Source organism: Geotrypetes seraphini, chromosome 4 (genome assembly GCF_902459505.1).
Source record: "Geotrypetes seraphini chromosome 4, aGeoSer1.1, whole genome shotgun sequence".
Lineage (NCBI taxonomy): Eukaryota > Metazoa > Chordata > Amphibia > Gymnophiona > Dermophiidae > Geotrypetes > Geotrypetes seraphini.
In genome coordinates this window covers 82,462,104-82,476,959 of record NC_047087.1, presented here as the reverse complement: position 1 = coordinate 82,476,959, position 14,856 = coordinate 82,462,104, and the positions used below count along the sequence as shown (strand labels likewise).

Below are 14,856 nucleotides of genomic sequence, written 5' to 3'. Positions count from 1 at the left end.
TGCGGCACTAAGCACAGTTCTATAAAAGTTAGGCGCATTGTACAGAATCACACTTAGCGGCACCTAAGCCTCATTAGATATCACAAGGAGTCCTAACTTTATGCCATGACTTTATTCACCTACATTCTGGCGCCTAATTTGAAAACACATCCGTGATCCGCCCCTAACCATGCCTACTTTTAGGTAGGCACTTTGGACTAGGTTCCTACTTAGATTTAAATGGTCAATATTCTCAATGGTGGAGAAGGGTAAATTATGAGGTGTTAAATGCTTACATCGGCTAGACACACCAATGTAGATGCCTAACTTTAAGTGGACTATATAGAATTTGCCAGTTAGCAGCCCCTAGTTAAGAGGCAATCAGCAATCCTATGTTAGCTCCACATCAGGCAGCAGCATATTAACTGCTAAACACCTTCCATGCCCACCCTCCATCCATGCTAGAAAACACAATATATGGTGCACTAACTGCAAAATAACACAAAGCCCCTTCAAATGGCCCTGTACTTGCAGTTACTGCATGGTAAAATACTGTACAAGGCCCCATAGATTTGTATCTTCAAAAACTGCATATGTTGTTTCATTTGCAAAGCAGCGGCAGGCACAATTTCCCTAGGCAATTTTTAAAAGGAAAACATATGCACACACTTTTGCTTTGAAAATTGGTGCAATGGCCATGGGAAACAAGCAATTGTTGAGTTTGCAGCACAGTATAACAGTTTGAAAATGGCCTGAGGTATGTACTAATACAATAACAAAGCTAAAATCTCTCTTTTTCCCCATAATCTATGCCAGGGGTGCCCAATACGTCGATCGCGATCGACCGGTAGCTCAGGAAGGCAACGTGAGTCGATCACAGAGCCCATCCCAGGCTCCGTGATAGACTCGCGTTGCCTTCAAAATCTACCGGCCGATCAGCCTTCCTCTCCCCGAATGCCTGGTGAAGACAGCTTCCCTCCCTTCCACTCACCACTGCCCTCTTGCCCACAAGCAAATTGAACTCAGGCTGCGGGGCTTTAACACTGCGTGCGCTGGCTTCCCTTCTTCAAAACAGGAAGTTATGTCATTTCTGTTTCAGAAGGGAAGCCGGCGCGCAGTTATAGAGCCCACCCCCCCGGCCTGGGTTCAGTTCCTCTAACAACGCATGCAAACTCCGGCCTTGGGGCATGAAACTCTGGTAGCTGGCTGCAGCCGCAGATGCGTCCCGCACGGCCACAGCGGCAAGTATTTGGACTGCCGAAGGGGCAGGACGCGGCAGCCATGCTCTGAGCGTCGCCTTCCGTGGAACGTTTCCGTTCGTGTTCGCCCCGAGGAGAGCACCGCCGAACATAAATGGGTGAGTGCCGTTCTCCCCACTTATTTTTCTGTCACCTTCTCCCGCTCCAGCATCCCCAGAGCCAGAGAAGGCAAGTGGCTGCATCCGTTCCTTCATTGGGGCTTCTCCAGAAGGCAGGGCAAGTAGGGATTAAAAATAAAACAAAAAATATTATAATGCATCTATATTGCTTGGCCATTAGCCGGCAAGTCTGAGAGGCCCAAACCGGACATTATAACTGTGGGGTGATGCTGCCCTTTACCTCCAGCCTGTCTACCAAACATGGAGGCGGCAGCAGACGCACAGTAAATGCCACGGGCTTCCAAGAGAAGGGAAGGAAAAGAGAAACCAGACCATGGAAGGAGAGAGAAGGGAAGGAGACAGATGCCAGACCAGGGGCAAGGAAGGAGAGAAAATGCCAGATAATGGAGGGGGGAGGGAGAGATAGAAGAGAAGGAGAGGAAAAAGATGCCAGGGCATGGGGGGAGGGACGGGAAATTAAGAAGACAGATACCAGACCAGAGAGAAAGGAAGGAGAGGAGATGCCAGAGCATGGCAGGGGAGGAAGAGATAGAAGCAAAGGAGAGAGATGCCAGGCCATGGGGTTGAGTAGGAAGGAAAGGAGACATGAAGAGAGAGAGAGAGAAAGAAAGGGCAGGGAGAGAGCAAGAAAAAGTTTAGGGAGGGAATGAGGTCTGGAGGAGAGGAAGCATACAGGCTGAAAGAAGGGAAGAAATATTGGATGCACAGTCAGAAGAAGAAAGTGCAACCAGACTCATGAAATCACCAGACAACAAGGTAGGAAAAATGATTTTATTTTAAATTTAGTGATCAAAATTTGTCTGAATTTATATCTGCTGTCTATATTTTGCACTATTGCCCCCCTTTTACTAAACCACAATAGCGGATTTTAGAGCAATGAGCATCGAGAGCAGCACTGGGCTTCAGCGCAGCTCCCTGCCCTAATAACTGCTATTGTGGTTTAGTAAAAAGGGAAGGGGGGTATATTTGTCTATTTTTGTATGGTTTTTACTGAAGTGACAGTGCATAGAGTCATCTGCCTTGACCTCTTTGAAAAAAACCTGGAATAGGAATGATAATTAACATTTTCTCAGCGTACAGTGTGCTTTGTTGTTTTTTTTTTTACATTTTATTGTTGGTAGATCATTTTGCCTTGGTCATTTTAAAAGTAGCTCGCAAGCCCAAAAAGTGTGGGCACCCCTGATCTATGCATTCACTATGACTAAAAAAAAAAAAATATATACCGTATTTTCGCGGATATAACGCGCACCATTGTAAAACGCGCACAGGGGTATAGCGCGCAGAAATCACGATGATATGTACAAAAACTTTTCTATACCGCGCTCAGGCATATAACGCGCATGCTGCCCGACTCTCCTCTGGCCACCCCGACTCTCCTTTCGCTCTCCCCGACTCTCCTCTGGCCACCCCGACTCTCCTTTCGCCCTCCCCGACTCTCATCTGGTTGCCCCGACTCACCCTGACTTTCGGTGCACTGCCCCGCCTCTCCGTGCCTGTCCCCCTTGAAGTCCTGTCCCCCCTTGAAGGTCTGCCTGTCCCCCCTTGAAGGTCTGCCTGTCCCCCCTTGAAGTCCTGTCCCCCTTGAAGGTCTGCCTGTCCCCCCTTGAAGATCTGCCTGTCCCCCCTTGAAGTCCTGTCCCCATCCTGAAAGCCTGATGCCCCCCCTCGACGTCCGATTCTTCTCCCCCCTCGGCAGGACCACTAGCACCCCCACCCCGAAGGACCGCCGACTCCCCGACAATATTGGGCCAGGAGGGAGCCCAAATCCTCCTGGCCACGGCGACCCCCTAACCCCACCCCGCACTACATTACGGGCAGGAGGGATCCCAGGCCCTCCTGCCCTCGACGCAAACCCCCTCCCCCCAACGACCGCCCCCCCCCCAAGAACCTCCGCCCGTCCCCCAGCCGACCCGCGACCCCCCTGGCCGACCCCCACGACACCCCCACCCGCCTTCCCCGTACTTTGTGTAGTTGGGCCAGAAGGGAGCCCAAACCCTCCTGGCCACGGCGACCCCCTAACCCCACCCCGCACTACATTACGGGCAGGAGGGATCCCAGGCCCTCCTGCCCTCGACGCAAACCCCCCTCCCTCCAACGACCGCCCCCCCCCAAGAACCTCCGACCGACCCGCGACCCCCCTGGCCGACCCCCCCACCCCCCTTCCCCGTACCTTTGGAAGTTGGCCGGACAGACGGGAGCCAAACCCGCCTGTCCGGCAGGCAGCCAACGAAGGAATGAGGCCGGATTGGCCCATCCGTCCTAAAGCTCCGCCTACTGGTGGGGCCTAAGGCGCGTGGGCCAATCAGAATAGGCCCTGGAGCCTTAGGTCCCACCTGGGGGCGCGGCCTGAGACACATGGTCGGGTTTGGCCCATGTGCCTCAGGCCGCGCCCCCAGGTGGGACCTAAGGCTCCAGGGCCTATTCTGATTGGCCCACGCGCCTTAGGCCCCACCAGTAGGCGGAGCTTTAGGACGGATGGGCCAATCCGGCCTCATTCCTTCGTTGGCTGCCTGCCGGACAGGCGGGTTTGGCTCCCGTCTGTCCGGCCAACTTCCAAAGGTACGGGGAAGGGGGGTGGGGGGGTCGGCCAGGGGGGTCGCGGGTCGGTCGGAGGTTCTTGGGGGGGGGGCGGTCGTTGGAGGGAGGGGGGTTTGCGTCGAGGGCAGGAGGGCCTGGGATCCCTCCTGCCCGTAATGTAGTGCGGGGTGGGGTTAGGGGGTCGCCGTGGCCAGGAGGGTTTGGGCTCCCTTCTGGCCCAACTACACAAAGTACGGGGAAGGTGGGTGTGGGTGTCGTGGGGGTCGGCCAGGGGGGTCGCGGGTCGGCTGGGGGACGGGCGGAGGTTCTTGGGGGGGGGCGGTCGTTGGGGGGAGGGGGTTTGCGTCGAGGGCAGGAGGGCCTGGGATCCCTCCTGCCCGTAATGTAGTGCAGGGTGGGGTTAGGGGGTCGCCGTGGCCAGGAGGGTTTGGGCTCCCTCCTGGCCCGATATTGTTGGGGAGTCGGCGGTCCTTCGGGGTGAGGGTGCGAGTGGTCCTGCCGGGGGGGGGGATGTATCGGACGTCGGGGAGTCGGCCGGGCAAGAGGGCTTGGGCTCCCTCTTGCTCCGATCGTGGATGCGGGTGCGGGTGGGAGCGCGTGCGAGCGGTCGTTCGGGGTGGGGGTGCGAGCGGTCCTGCTGGGGGGGTGAATCGGGCGTCGGGCGGGGTGGGAACTATGTTTAAAAACTTTTGTATACCGCGCTCAGGCATATAACGCGCGAGGGGTATGCGCGGTACGTAAAATCACGTATAGCGCGCGCGTTATATCCGCGAAAATACGGTATATATATATTTTATTTTTTTATTTTTAATAACTTACCCAGATAAAATTGCTTGCTAAAAATAGCCCTCCTCAGCCTGGTTAAAAATATGTCCGAGTTCTACAGTGTGAAAATATTTAACCATATTTAAAGGAAACTCCTGGTGGCCTGTTTAGGTTAAAAGATGAAAATGGTGCTTATATGTGGGGTTTTTAAATGTATTAAGTGATATTTTGCACCCATTCTGCTGTCCACATAAATAGGTGCAGAGTAAATGGCTGTATTTAATGTAATTTCTATCTAACTGACCAATATATAAAACATTTCTTTAGGGCTTCAGACATGCCAATCGTTGTTCGCTGATACTCTCGCGATACAACCAAAAATTTTTATATTTGGCTATGGCTGTGGCTTCTTTATTTGCCCATTAATTCTATAAATGATTTTTGTATTTATTTATTTTAAATATTTTTTTGAACTTTTTTCTTCTTTTAAATATATAAAGTGCTTCTCATAAATACTTATAAAAAAGTTAATTTAGTTTTTTAGAAATTCTCCTTAATAGGATCAGGTCGGGGCTTGTCACATCGACATGTTTCGCCTGAACGGCTTTTTCAAGATATCAACCCCCTTTGTTTTATTGCCAGACCATCCCGATATCTGCTACTTTTTTGATCTAAAAAGTAGCAGATATCGGGATGGTCTGGCAATAAAACAAAGGGGGTTGATATCTTGAAAAAGCCGTTCAGGCGAAACATGTCGATGTGACAAGCCCCGACCCGATCCTATTAAGGAGAATTTCTAAAAAGCTAAGTTAACTTTTTTATAAGTATTTATGAGAAGCACTTTATATATTTAAAAGAAGAAAAAAGTTCAAAAAAATATTTAAAATAAATAAATACAAAAATCATTTATAGAATTAATGGGCAAATGAAGAAGCCACAGTCATAGCCAAATATAAAAATTTTTGGTTGTATCGCGAGAGTATCAGCGAACAACGATTGGCATGTCTGAAGCCCTAAAGAAATGTTTTATACATTGGTCAGTTAGATAGAAAATACTTTGGAATCAGGCTAATGTGAAGGAGGTGACTTAATATTTACTTGTATTTAATGTAAAGCACATGGTATTCCTGTATTAATGTATATAGACTAAAGTATCTGCATTCATTACCGACATACCATACAAACAACATAGGGCTCCTTTTACTAAGGTGTGCTAGCGTTTTTAGCGTGTGCTGCATTGCCGCGCGTGCTAACCCCGTGTTACACACCAAGAACTAACGCCAGCTCAATGCTGGCGTTAGCGTCTAGCGCACGCCGAGATGCAGCACGCGCTAAGCGCGCACTAAAAACATTAGTGCAGCTTAGTAAAAGGAGCCCATAGTCTAATTAAAATTGACCTCCAAGAGGGTAATTTTATAAACCATGTTTTTCATGCTGAAAATGACTCTTATAAGACTATGAAGCTTTATACATGTATATAAAGAAGATGCCCCTGTTTTTAAATGATCTGTGTATAGAGTTCCTGGAAGTATAATTTGGAAAGAGCAGGGGCAAAGCTGTGATGTATAAACTTGTGTCTGCATTTGTATGCATCTGTGGCCAGTCCTAAAAGCACTTATGTGGCTTTTAAAAATGAAGATTCATCTTATAACATTACCCCTCACGTGGTACAACAAAAGGGACTGGTCTGCTTGTTTCCTTTTGATCTTGTAAAAAGAGGTAATCTTATAACAGGGCACCAAGGTTAAGTGGCCAAGGAGGTGCATACTTAACTCTGTTTTATAAGGAAACATAGGAACCCATCTGTCTTTATAAAATACTTTTATAAGCAGCAGAAACCAGGCCTTGAATGCAAACTCAGATATTTACATTTGCTTGAGAACAAGCGTAAAATGCTTGCACATAAAGCTCCCAAGAAAATGCTAAATTACTTGCATTCTCTCAGATTATGCACCCAGCAACTCCTACTATAAAAGCTGTGAATTCATGCTATTGCGTCTCCTTTTACACCTGGTGCTATTTCATAAGAATATAGAAAATAATGCCCTTGTATCGCTCTACGGTACGGTTGCACATCGAATACACTGTGCAGTTCTGGTTGCTGTATCTCAAAAAAGATATAGCGGAATTAGAAAAGATACAGAGAAGGGCGACAAAAATGATAAAAGGGATGGGACGACTTCCCTATGAGGAAAGGCTAAAGCGGCTAGGTCTCTTCAGCTTGGAGAAGAGACGGCTCAGGGGGAAAGAGGTCTATAAAATATGGAGTGGAATGGAAAGGGAAGATGTGAATCACTTTTTCCAAAAATACTAGGACTAGGGGGCATGCGATGAAGCTACTAAATAGTAGATTTAAAACAAACAGGAGAAAATATTTCTTCACACAACGTGTAATTAAACTGGAATTTGTTGCCAGAGAATGGGGTGAAATCAGTTAGCTTAGTGGGGTTTAAAAAAGGTTTGGATATTTTCCTAAAAGAGAAGTCCAAAGGCCATTATTGAGATGGCTTGGGGAAATCCACTGCTTATTCCTAGGATAAGCAGCATAAAATCTGCTTTACTACTTGGGATCTAGCTAGGTACTTGGGACCTGAGTTGGCCACTGTTGGAAACAGGATACTGGGCGTTATGGACCTTCGGTCTATCCAAGTATGGCAATTCTTATGCTCATTTTCAAAAAATAAAAGACATCCAAAATCTAGCATAAACTGGCACTTGCATATTTTAATCACCAAAACATCCAAGTGCCGATTTTCAAAAACAAGTTTTTAGATGTCTTACAGAACATTTAACTCCAGGACATCTAAATGTTAAGGGTGTGCGTTAGAGCAATTGTTTTGGGTGGGATTTGGGCCCAACCAGTTCTTTAACTCTAGGATAAAATTGTACCTTCTATCTGGATGATGCTGCACATGCCCTAGATCTTCTTTACCCTCTGGCAACATAGGCTGGAGTTCCTCTTGGGGAGAAGGTGTCAAAGTGGCAGTGGACTGATGGCTGTATGACACAGCTGCTGGAGATGACGCTGCCCCTCTTAGTGGAGGGGTAGGACCTCGTTCATCATCTTCTTCCAGATCATCCTGCTGTAAATACATTCTTGCTGGTGGCACAGGACCTGGAATTTCTCGGTCATAACTAAAAATAGAATTATCAATTCTGTAACATAGGAAAGTACTACATCGGGACACTAAATCTAGAATTGGCATATCCTGATTCACCAGTCCTAATTTTAAAACTTAATTTCAACATTCTAGAGTATTATAATGTGTATGGACCCCTCACCAGGTACATATTATTAGACAGAATGACCAATCATAGTAAAGAGGGAAAACACCAGGAACAAATATCACAGCAAGAAAACAAGGCCTAGCCTATAATTGAGGTAACCAAATCTGACCCCTGATGCAGGCAGAGATCGAAACATAGTCCATTTTGGGTCAATAAAAAATTCTTTGCTTTCTCAATATACATCCTGATGTTCTATGGCTACTGCCTTGCTTTCTCTTGTGCTAGTACAGTGCGATGGCTTTGTTATGGTCAGAGCTATAATATTAGTGCTTTCTCTGCTAGCTAGGCAAGAGATTCCAAACATTGAAAATGTAAACCTCATAATGTGTCAAAAATTAGATTCATAAATGGTTAAACACATTGCAAGCTCAAAAAATCCAAAGTACAGTCTAGATAAAATGGTTGACCTTTAATTGTTTCACAGTTATACAAGTAAAAAAAAAAAATCACTATCTTTTTCAGCTTTATACTCCCTTAGATGACAAATATACCTCTGATCCAAAATATTTTTTTTCTCAACAGCCTTAAAATGCATCAGTCACAAAAAAGGCAAGAAGCCAAAAATCACATATCAGATGGTCACACATCAAATGGATGTATCTCACTCATATGCTCTAGGAAAGGTGCCCAATGTAGGCCATGAATGAACAGATGATTTTCTTCTCCACCTTCGTAGGAGCCTGGACTATATATTAGGAGCCCAGCAAGATTTTCAGCACTTTCATACTACTAGGATTCAGACCCCTTCTGAAAGGGTCACTTTGGAAGCGTAAAACAGGAATTGGGATTTCATCATGCCAATCAATCTTTAACCTCTTCTCAAAGACTAACAATTAATGTCAAGTGTGATGAAAGCACTATTGATATACAAAAAAACAAATCAAGACCATCAGTTTCAGTAGACTTCCGATGTGTTGAAAAAGATTTCCTGAGTATCTGCTAACATGAATGGTCTCTAGGGTGTGCTGGAAAGATTCCCTTTTTCTTATTCTGTTTTTGGGGAGGAGGGTTGTTTCTATTTTTCCCTTTTTCATGTTCAACATGCACTAGAATGTTTAGCATGCCAAAAAAAAAAAATTAATTTTGGATTATGGTTCAATTTTGAAGGACACAGTCTTTGTTCAATACATGTTAAACTCATCTGGAAAGTAATTTTAGAACCAGTTGCCTATATTAAGATAGTAAAAGCATCTATGTATCTTTATAAATCAGCTCCTCAATTCCTCAAGATCACAGATAAAATTTATTTCAGTGCTTCCTATACTGCAATTCCAATAGTCAAAGCAGTGTACGATCTAGGATAAAACAGACAGAAAGGAACTCCAATATTTAAGTAGAATAGAACACAGACAAGTCACGTTCATTCATAAAGCAGTGCTGCACTCCCCACACAGGGATCGGAAGATCCATTCACATAAAATTTTAGTTGAAGACTTGCTCAAAAAATGAAATTTTTAGGGCTTTCATCAATCTGAACTAAGTCGGGAGGCTTTGGAAGAATTGGGGCAAGGCATGCCACAGCTTAGGCCGACAAACTCGTAATAGGCTCTAGATCAGGGGTGTCAAAGTCCCTCCTCGAGGGCCGCAATCCAGTCGGGTTTTCAGGATGAATATGCATGAGATCTATTTGCATGCACTACTTTCATTGTATGCTAATTGATCTTATGCAAATTCATTGGGGAAATCCTGAAAACTCGACTGGATTGCGGCCCTCGAGGAGGGACTTGACACCCCTGCTCTAGATGGAGGGGGAAGAATTATCCAATTGGTATCAAGGGAGCAACAAGATCTTGCTGGGGTGTAAAAGAGAAACTAGTTGGAGAGGTAATATGCAGGCTTTGTGGGCTGAACATAAGATCTTACATTGGAAACGATGAGCGAATGGAAACCAGTGAAGAGATTTTAGAAGTGGGGGGTACCGTGATTGAAACAACCTGCATTATAAAGGAGTCTAGCAGCAGTTTCAGTTTAATTGAAGAGCTGAGTGAATGAAACTATAGTAATCAAATACAAAAGCATATAAGAGGGCATGTAGGGCAGAGTGTGTACAGATTAAATGTACATGCATTCAGTATGCACTCTTGTGTGAATTTCATAAAGTATAAGGCCAGTATTCAGCTGGTGGCACTCGGCAATTAGCCACTGGCTAAACTCTACCCAGATAAGAGTGTTGGGTTCTATCCATTACCGAAACTAAATATCTGGAGGTCTTTGGTGGTGCTCAGAAGCTATTCAAGTATATTTAATGCTGTACCTGCATAGGTAATCAAAGATAAATTGTTTTGAATATCAGCTCTAAAATAAGCAAATTGCAACTCAAGATGTGCTTTTCAAACTCTGCTCCAAAACATGGAATCTGCATTACACATTGGGGCAAATTGATGTGTGAAAACAAATTTGGAAAATTATCCTCATAGTGGAGAAGTAACTTAGTGATTAGAGCTGCTGCCACCACCTCAGCATCTTCAGGTTATGGGCTTAAACCCTGCACCTCTCCTTGTGACCCTAGGCAAGTCACTTAACCTTCCCTTGCCCCAGGTACTATAATTAGATTGTGGACCCACCAGGACAGAGAAAAAAAATACTTAAGGGTACCTGATTAGATTGTAAACCATTCAGATGGTCTGTGCCAATGGGCGGTATATCAAAAACAATCTAAACTTGAAAATTTAAATGATTTACAAATGCCCGACTTAAGTACTACTCGTACTTAAGAATGCGGTTGTAGCTTCATTTGATTTCACTGAGCAATATTTCCAGTGGCATAGACTCCTATACTTCTCCTGCTGCTGATTCAGGAACATTGCATGGCCACATTAAGAACAGTGTGTGGTTGTGCGTGCTGTACCTTAGAGGGAACACTGGAAAGGAACAGTTGGCCCTTTTGTCAGCTGGGAGAAGCGGTAGGCAGCAAGAATCTTAAAATCTACAAGTTCTGAGTTACATACAAATCCGACTTCAGAACAGTTTTAAAAACGTAACTTGTTCTTAACCCAGGGACTGCCTGTAATGCATACCAATAACAATTAGATATAAAACAACATATTTCTCATGTTGTTTCAGGTCCTTTTTTGCCTAAAACAACATTAAAAACCAAAATTGTGAGAACTGTTGTAAATGAAAAAAATTTCTCCTGAAAATGTCTTCTAAAACTCTTACAAAATCAAAGATTCCCACGAATAACAAGGAGACCTGAACAAAATAGAAACTTTTGGACTGCATACCCCTAATAACCATGTAAAGGATAATTTTCAAAACCATTCTTCTGCGTAAAACCATGCTTTACCCATGGAATTAGGCTTTTATGAAACTACCTGTCCACTATGCAGGACACATTTATGCATTTAGGCCCTGATTTTATAAAAGAGACCTACAGTTAGGCACCTAGACGCACCTGGCCGATCTAGGCGCCAAAGCTTAAATTTTTAAATTGGCTTAATTGGCACTGCTAATTGAAAGTGGCATTAAAAAATGATTTTAAAACGATTAAAAGAAATTAATTTGCCGGTAGGCATCTACAATCAAAAAGATACATCACAGAAATGCTTTAACAAATAATGGGTTTTTTAGCTGTTTCTTAAATTGTAGGTTGATTTGAACATAATCATAATTGCCTTACTGAAGTATTCCACAACTTGGCAGCAGCAATACAAAAAGCCATTGCCCTAGTAAAAACTTAGTATGCACTAAGAACTTTTACACACATTAAGCAATGAAACAAATCAAAATTAATTCTCTAATGGCCTCGAAATAAAATAAAAAAAAAATAATTAAAAGATGCTAGAACAGAATATCTATTCAATAATAAAAAAAATAATTTCTTACCCTTCTTCTATAGAAAGACTGTAATCTTCACTATTACTGTGGGGCAGTGGGTGAGCTGGAGGTGGTGGAAGAAGTTCTGTCCAGTTCATTCCTGTCTGCTTAGGTAATTTGGGAGTTCTGGTTCCTTTCTTGTGGCCTTGACTTCCTATAGAGAAATACAAGAGGAGTCATGCTCAGGATAACTCATTCTTTCATAATTAGACACGTGCTTAGAACATAAAACATGACAACAGTCATACCAGGTCCTTCAAAAGTCCTTCAAATCAAATATCCTGTTTCTAAGCATGGCCAATTCAGATCAATTGGTAGGATCCCTAAAAGTAGCTAGATTTCTACATTTCCCTAAGGGTTCCTTTTATTAAGCTGGGCTAGCAGTTTTAGTGCATGCTAAATTGTCACGCAAGTTAGATGCTAACGCCACCATTGAGCTGGCATTAGTTTTTGGCGCATAGCGTGGGGTTAGCACGCGCTAATCTGCAGCGCGCGCTAAAATGCTACCACAGCTTAGTAAGTCTACCTTATTTATGGATTTTTCCTCCAGGAACTTGTCCACACCCTTTTTCAACCCTGCTATGCTGATTGTTTTTATCACATCCCCAAGCAAAGAAATTCAGAGCTTAATTATGCACTGAGCAAAAAACATATTTTCTATTATTTGTTTAAAATATACAGTACTACTTAGTAATAGTGGCATGCCTCTGACTCTTTCCTACTTTTTGAACAACTGATTTTACCTGCTCCACTCCAGTTATGATTTTTACAGACTTCTACCATGTTTCTGCTCAGTTGCATTTTCTCCAAGAAGACAAGTCCTAACCTATTTTGCCTTTCCTCATATAGGGGTGGGGTATGCAGGAAGGTAGGTTCTTTGTAGGTTAAATTCTGTCACATCTTTTTATGAAATGCAGCAACCAGAATTGCATAAAGCAGTGTGCGCACCATGTTCGTCCACTTTAAAAGGTATTACACATAGAAATAATAAAGAAAATTATTTTTATTGGATTAACTTAATACTTGCACACAAACTCAAGGCATGGTCTGCATTGTTCTATGATTTATTCTCCATTCCTTTCCTAGTAATTCCTAATCTACTATTTGCCTTTTTGGCCTCTGCTATACACCAAGCAGAGGATTTCAGTGTGTTGTCAGTAAAGATAACTAGGTTGTACACCGGAAAGATAAACTCTAGCATCACTTTGTATTTGTCCACATCAAATTTAATCTGCCATTTGGATACCCAGGGCTCCTTTTACAAAGGTGCGCTAGCGTTTTTAGCGCACACACCGGATTAGAACACGCTAGCCGAAAAACTACCGCCTGCTCAAGAGGAGGCAGTAGCGGCATTTTAGCGTAAGCTATTCTGCGCGTTAAGGCCCTAACGCACCTTTGTAAAAGAAGCTTCCAGTCTCCCAAACTTGCAAGGTCTTCTCACAATCCGCTTGTGATTTAAGAACTTTGACTCATTTTGTCTTCTCTGCAAATCTGATCACATTGCTCATGGTTACCATTTCTACATAAAAAAAGTTATATATAGCAGTATGTGTTAATAGCACCAAAATTATAAAATCCAAAATTCCCTATCCTTTCAAGTTTATAGAAAGTAAGGCTTGGTTAGAAGAAAGTACAAAAAAAAACAACGTACCCAACTGCATCTCATTACTCGGCTAGCCAATAAATTGTAATACAACTTTAAATGAAATTTTTCAAGCAATAATTTAAAATGATCTTTCCTAACAATTAATTATATTATGGATTATCAGCTGAAACAAGTGAACTATAGACTTATTTTCTGAAGTGCTTTTCTATTATTTAATTGCTGGAATCCAAAATACAATAGGATGTAGACATGATCTATTAAAGTTCTAGCGTCGCATTAAGTCAGTGAGAGTTTGTGTAATTTGTACTTGTCCATAGAAATGTTTTAGGCACAATTAAATTGCTAGCTTCAGTTGGAATGGCAGGTACAGATGTAAATAATGGCCAGTAGAGATAACGCACAAAAGAAAGAGAAATGATAAAAAGTGAAGCACTGCTGTTCAGAGACAACGCTCCTCTGGAATTATGGCGTATGGTGGGATGAAGCATCATTCAGAGCTTTAATAGCTTCTGAATAGGTCAATTATTCAGGTAGCATGCAGATAGCACAGAGGCTTTGAACTTTGCCAGCCATAATCACTGTTGCTTCTAAGTTCTTTGTGTCATGCTTTTTTTTTTCCTCACAAGCTTTGTTTCAAAGTCCAGTAACATAGAAACATGATGGCAGATAAAGATCAAATGGCCCATCCAGTCTGCCCATCTGCAGTAACCATTATCGCTTCCTCTCTCTAAGTGTAGTCATGTAGATGATAGAATACATTCAGTGGTCATTAAATAATTCCTTCATTGTTATGAGGGCTGAGTTTCTGGTTATGCCAAAGTCATAAGAACATAAGAAGCGCCATCTCCGGATCAGACTTTTGGTCCATCAAGTCTGGCAATCCGCACACACGGAGGCCCTGACAGGACCTGTCGTAATTTTTAGTCAAAAATATTTCCGTACAAGCTGAATATCTTAAATCAATATATCTACACCTAAATGATATTCATCCACATCCCTAATATCAGAAATTGTATGCCATGTTTCTTATAATATTTAAACGGACAAAAAGACCTCAGTGTTTCTCAGGACCAAGCCTGGGAAACTTTCTATGGCAAATACTTCATTGCCATAGAGAAATACATCCTTGGTCTTAAAAAAAACTCCGTAATTTCTTATATCATTCACTGTTATATTTCTTTAAAGTGATCCCTGTTCCATCATTTATCATAGATATTCAATATATTTCAAAAAAAGAAACGAGCACTTATCTCTTTGTCTTTTATCTTCTGATATTACAAAATCACCGCAGTCTGCAGTTGAAACCAAGTGCAGATTTATCGCACTCAGGAATATCATTTAGGTGTGGATATAGTAATTTTTAGTCACCCATATCCTTCTATGCCTCTCTTAAGCATCTAGTTTGCTTTTGAATCCTAGAACGGTCGATTCCGCAATAACCTCTTCTGGGAGAGCATTCCAGGTGTCAAACACTCTGGCCCTGATT

General features: G+C 43.1%; 1 protein-coding gene across 3 annotated transcripts in view; it reads right to left on the bottom strand.

The window, feature by feature from the left end:
* The window catches only part of LOC117359264 (roundabout homolog 1), a 613,895-nt gene that overhangs the window by 32,291 nt on the left and 566,748 nt on the right, over positions 1 to 14,856 (bottom strand). For all 3 annotated transcript variants that reach the window (XM_033941733.1, XM_033941732.1, XM_033941734.1), the window contains 2 exons: positions 11,774 to 11,918; positions 7,550 to 7,795 (listed from right to left, as the gene is read on the bottom strand). In XM_033941733.1, coding sequence (XP_033797624.1) covers positions 7,550 to 7,795; positions 11,774 to 11,918 — 391 coding nt within the window. The remainder of the gene's footprint in view (positions 1 to 7,549; positions 7,796 to 11,773; positions 11,919 to 14,856) is intronic.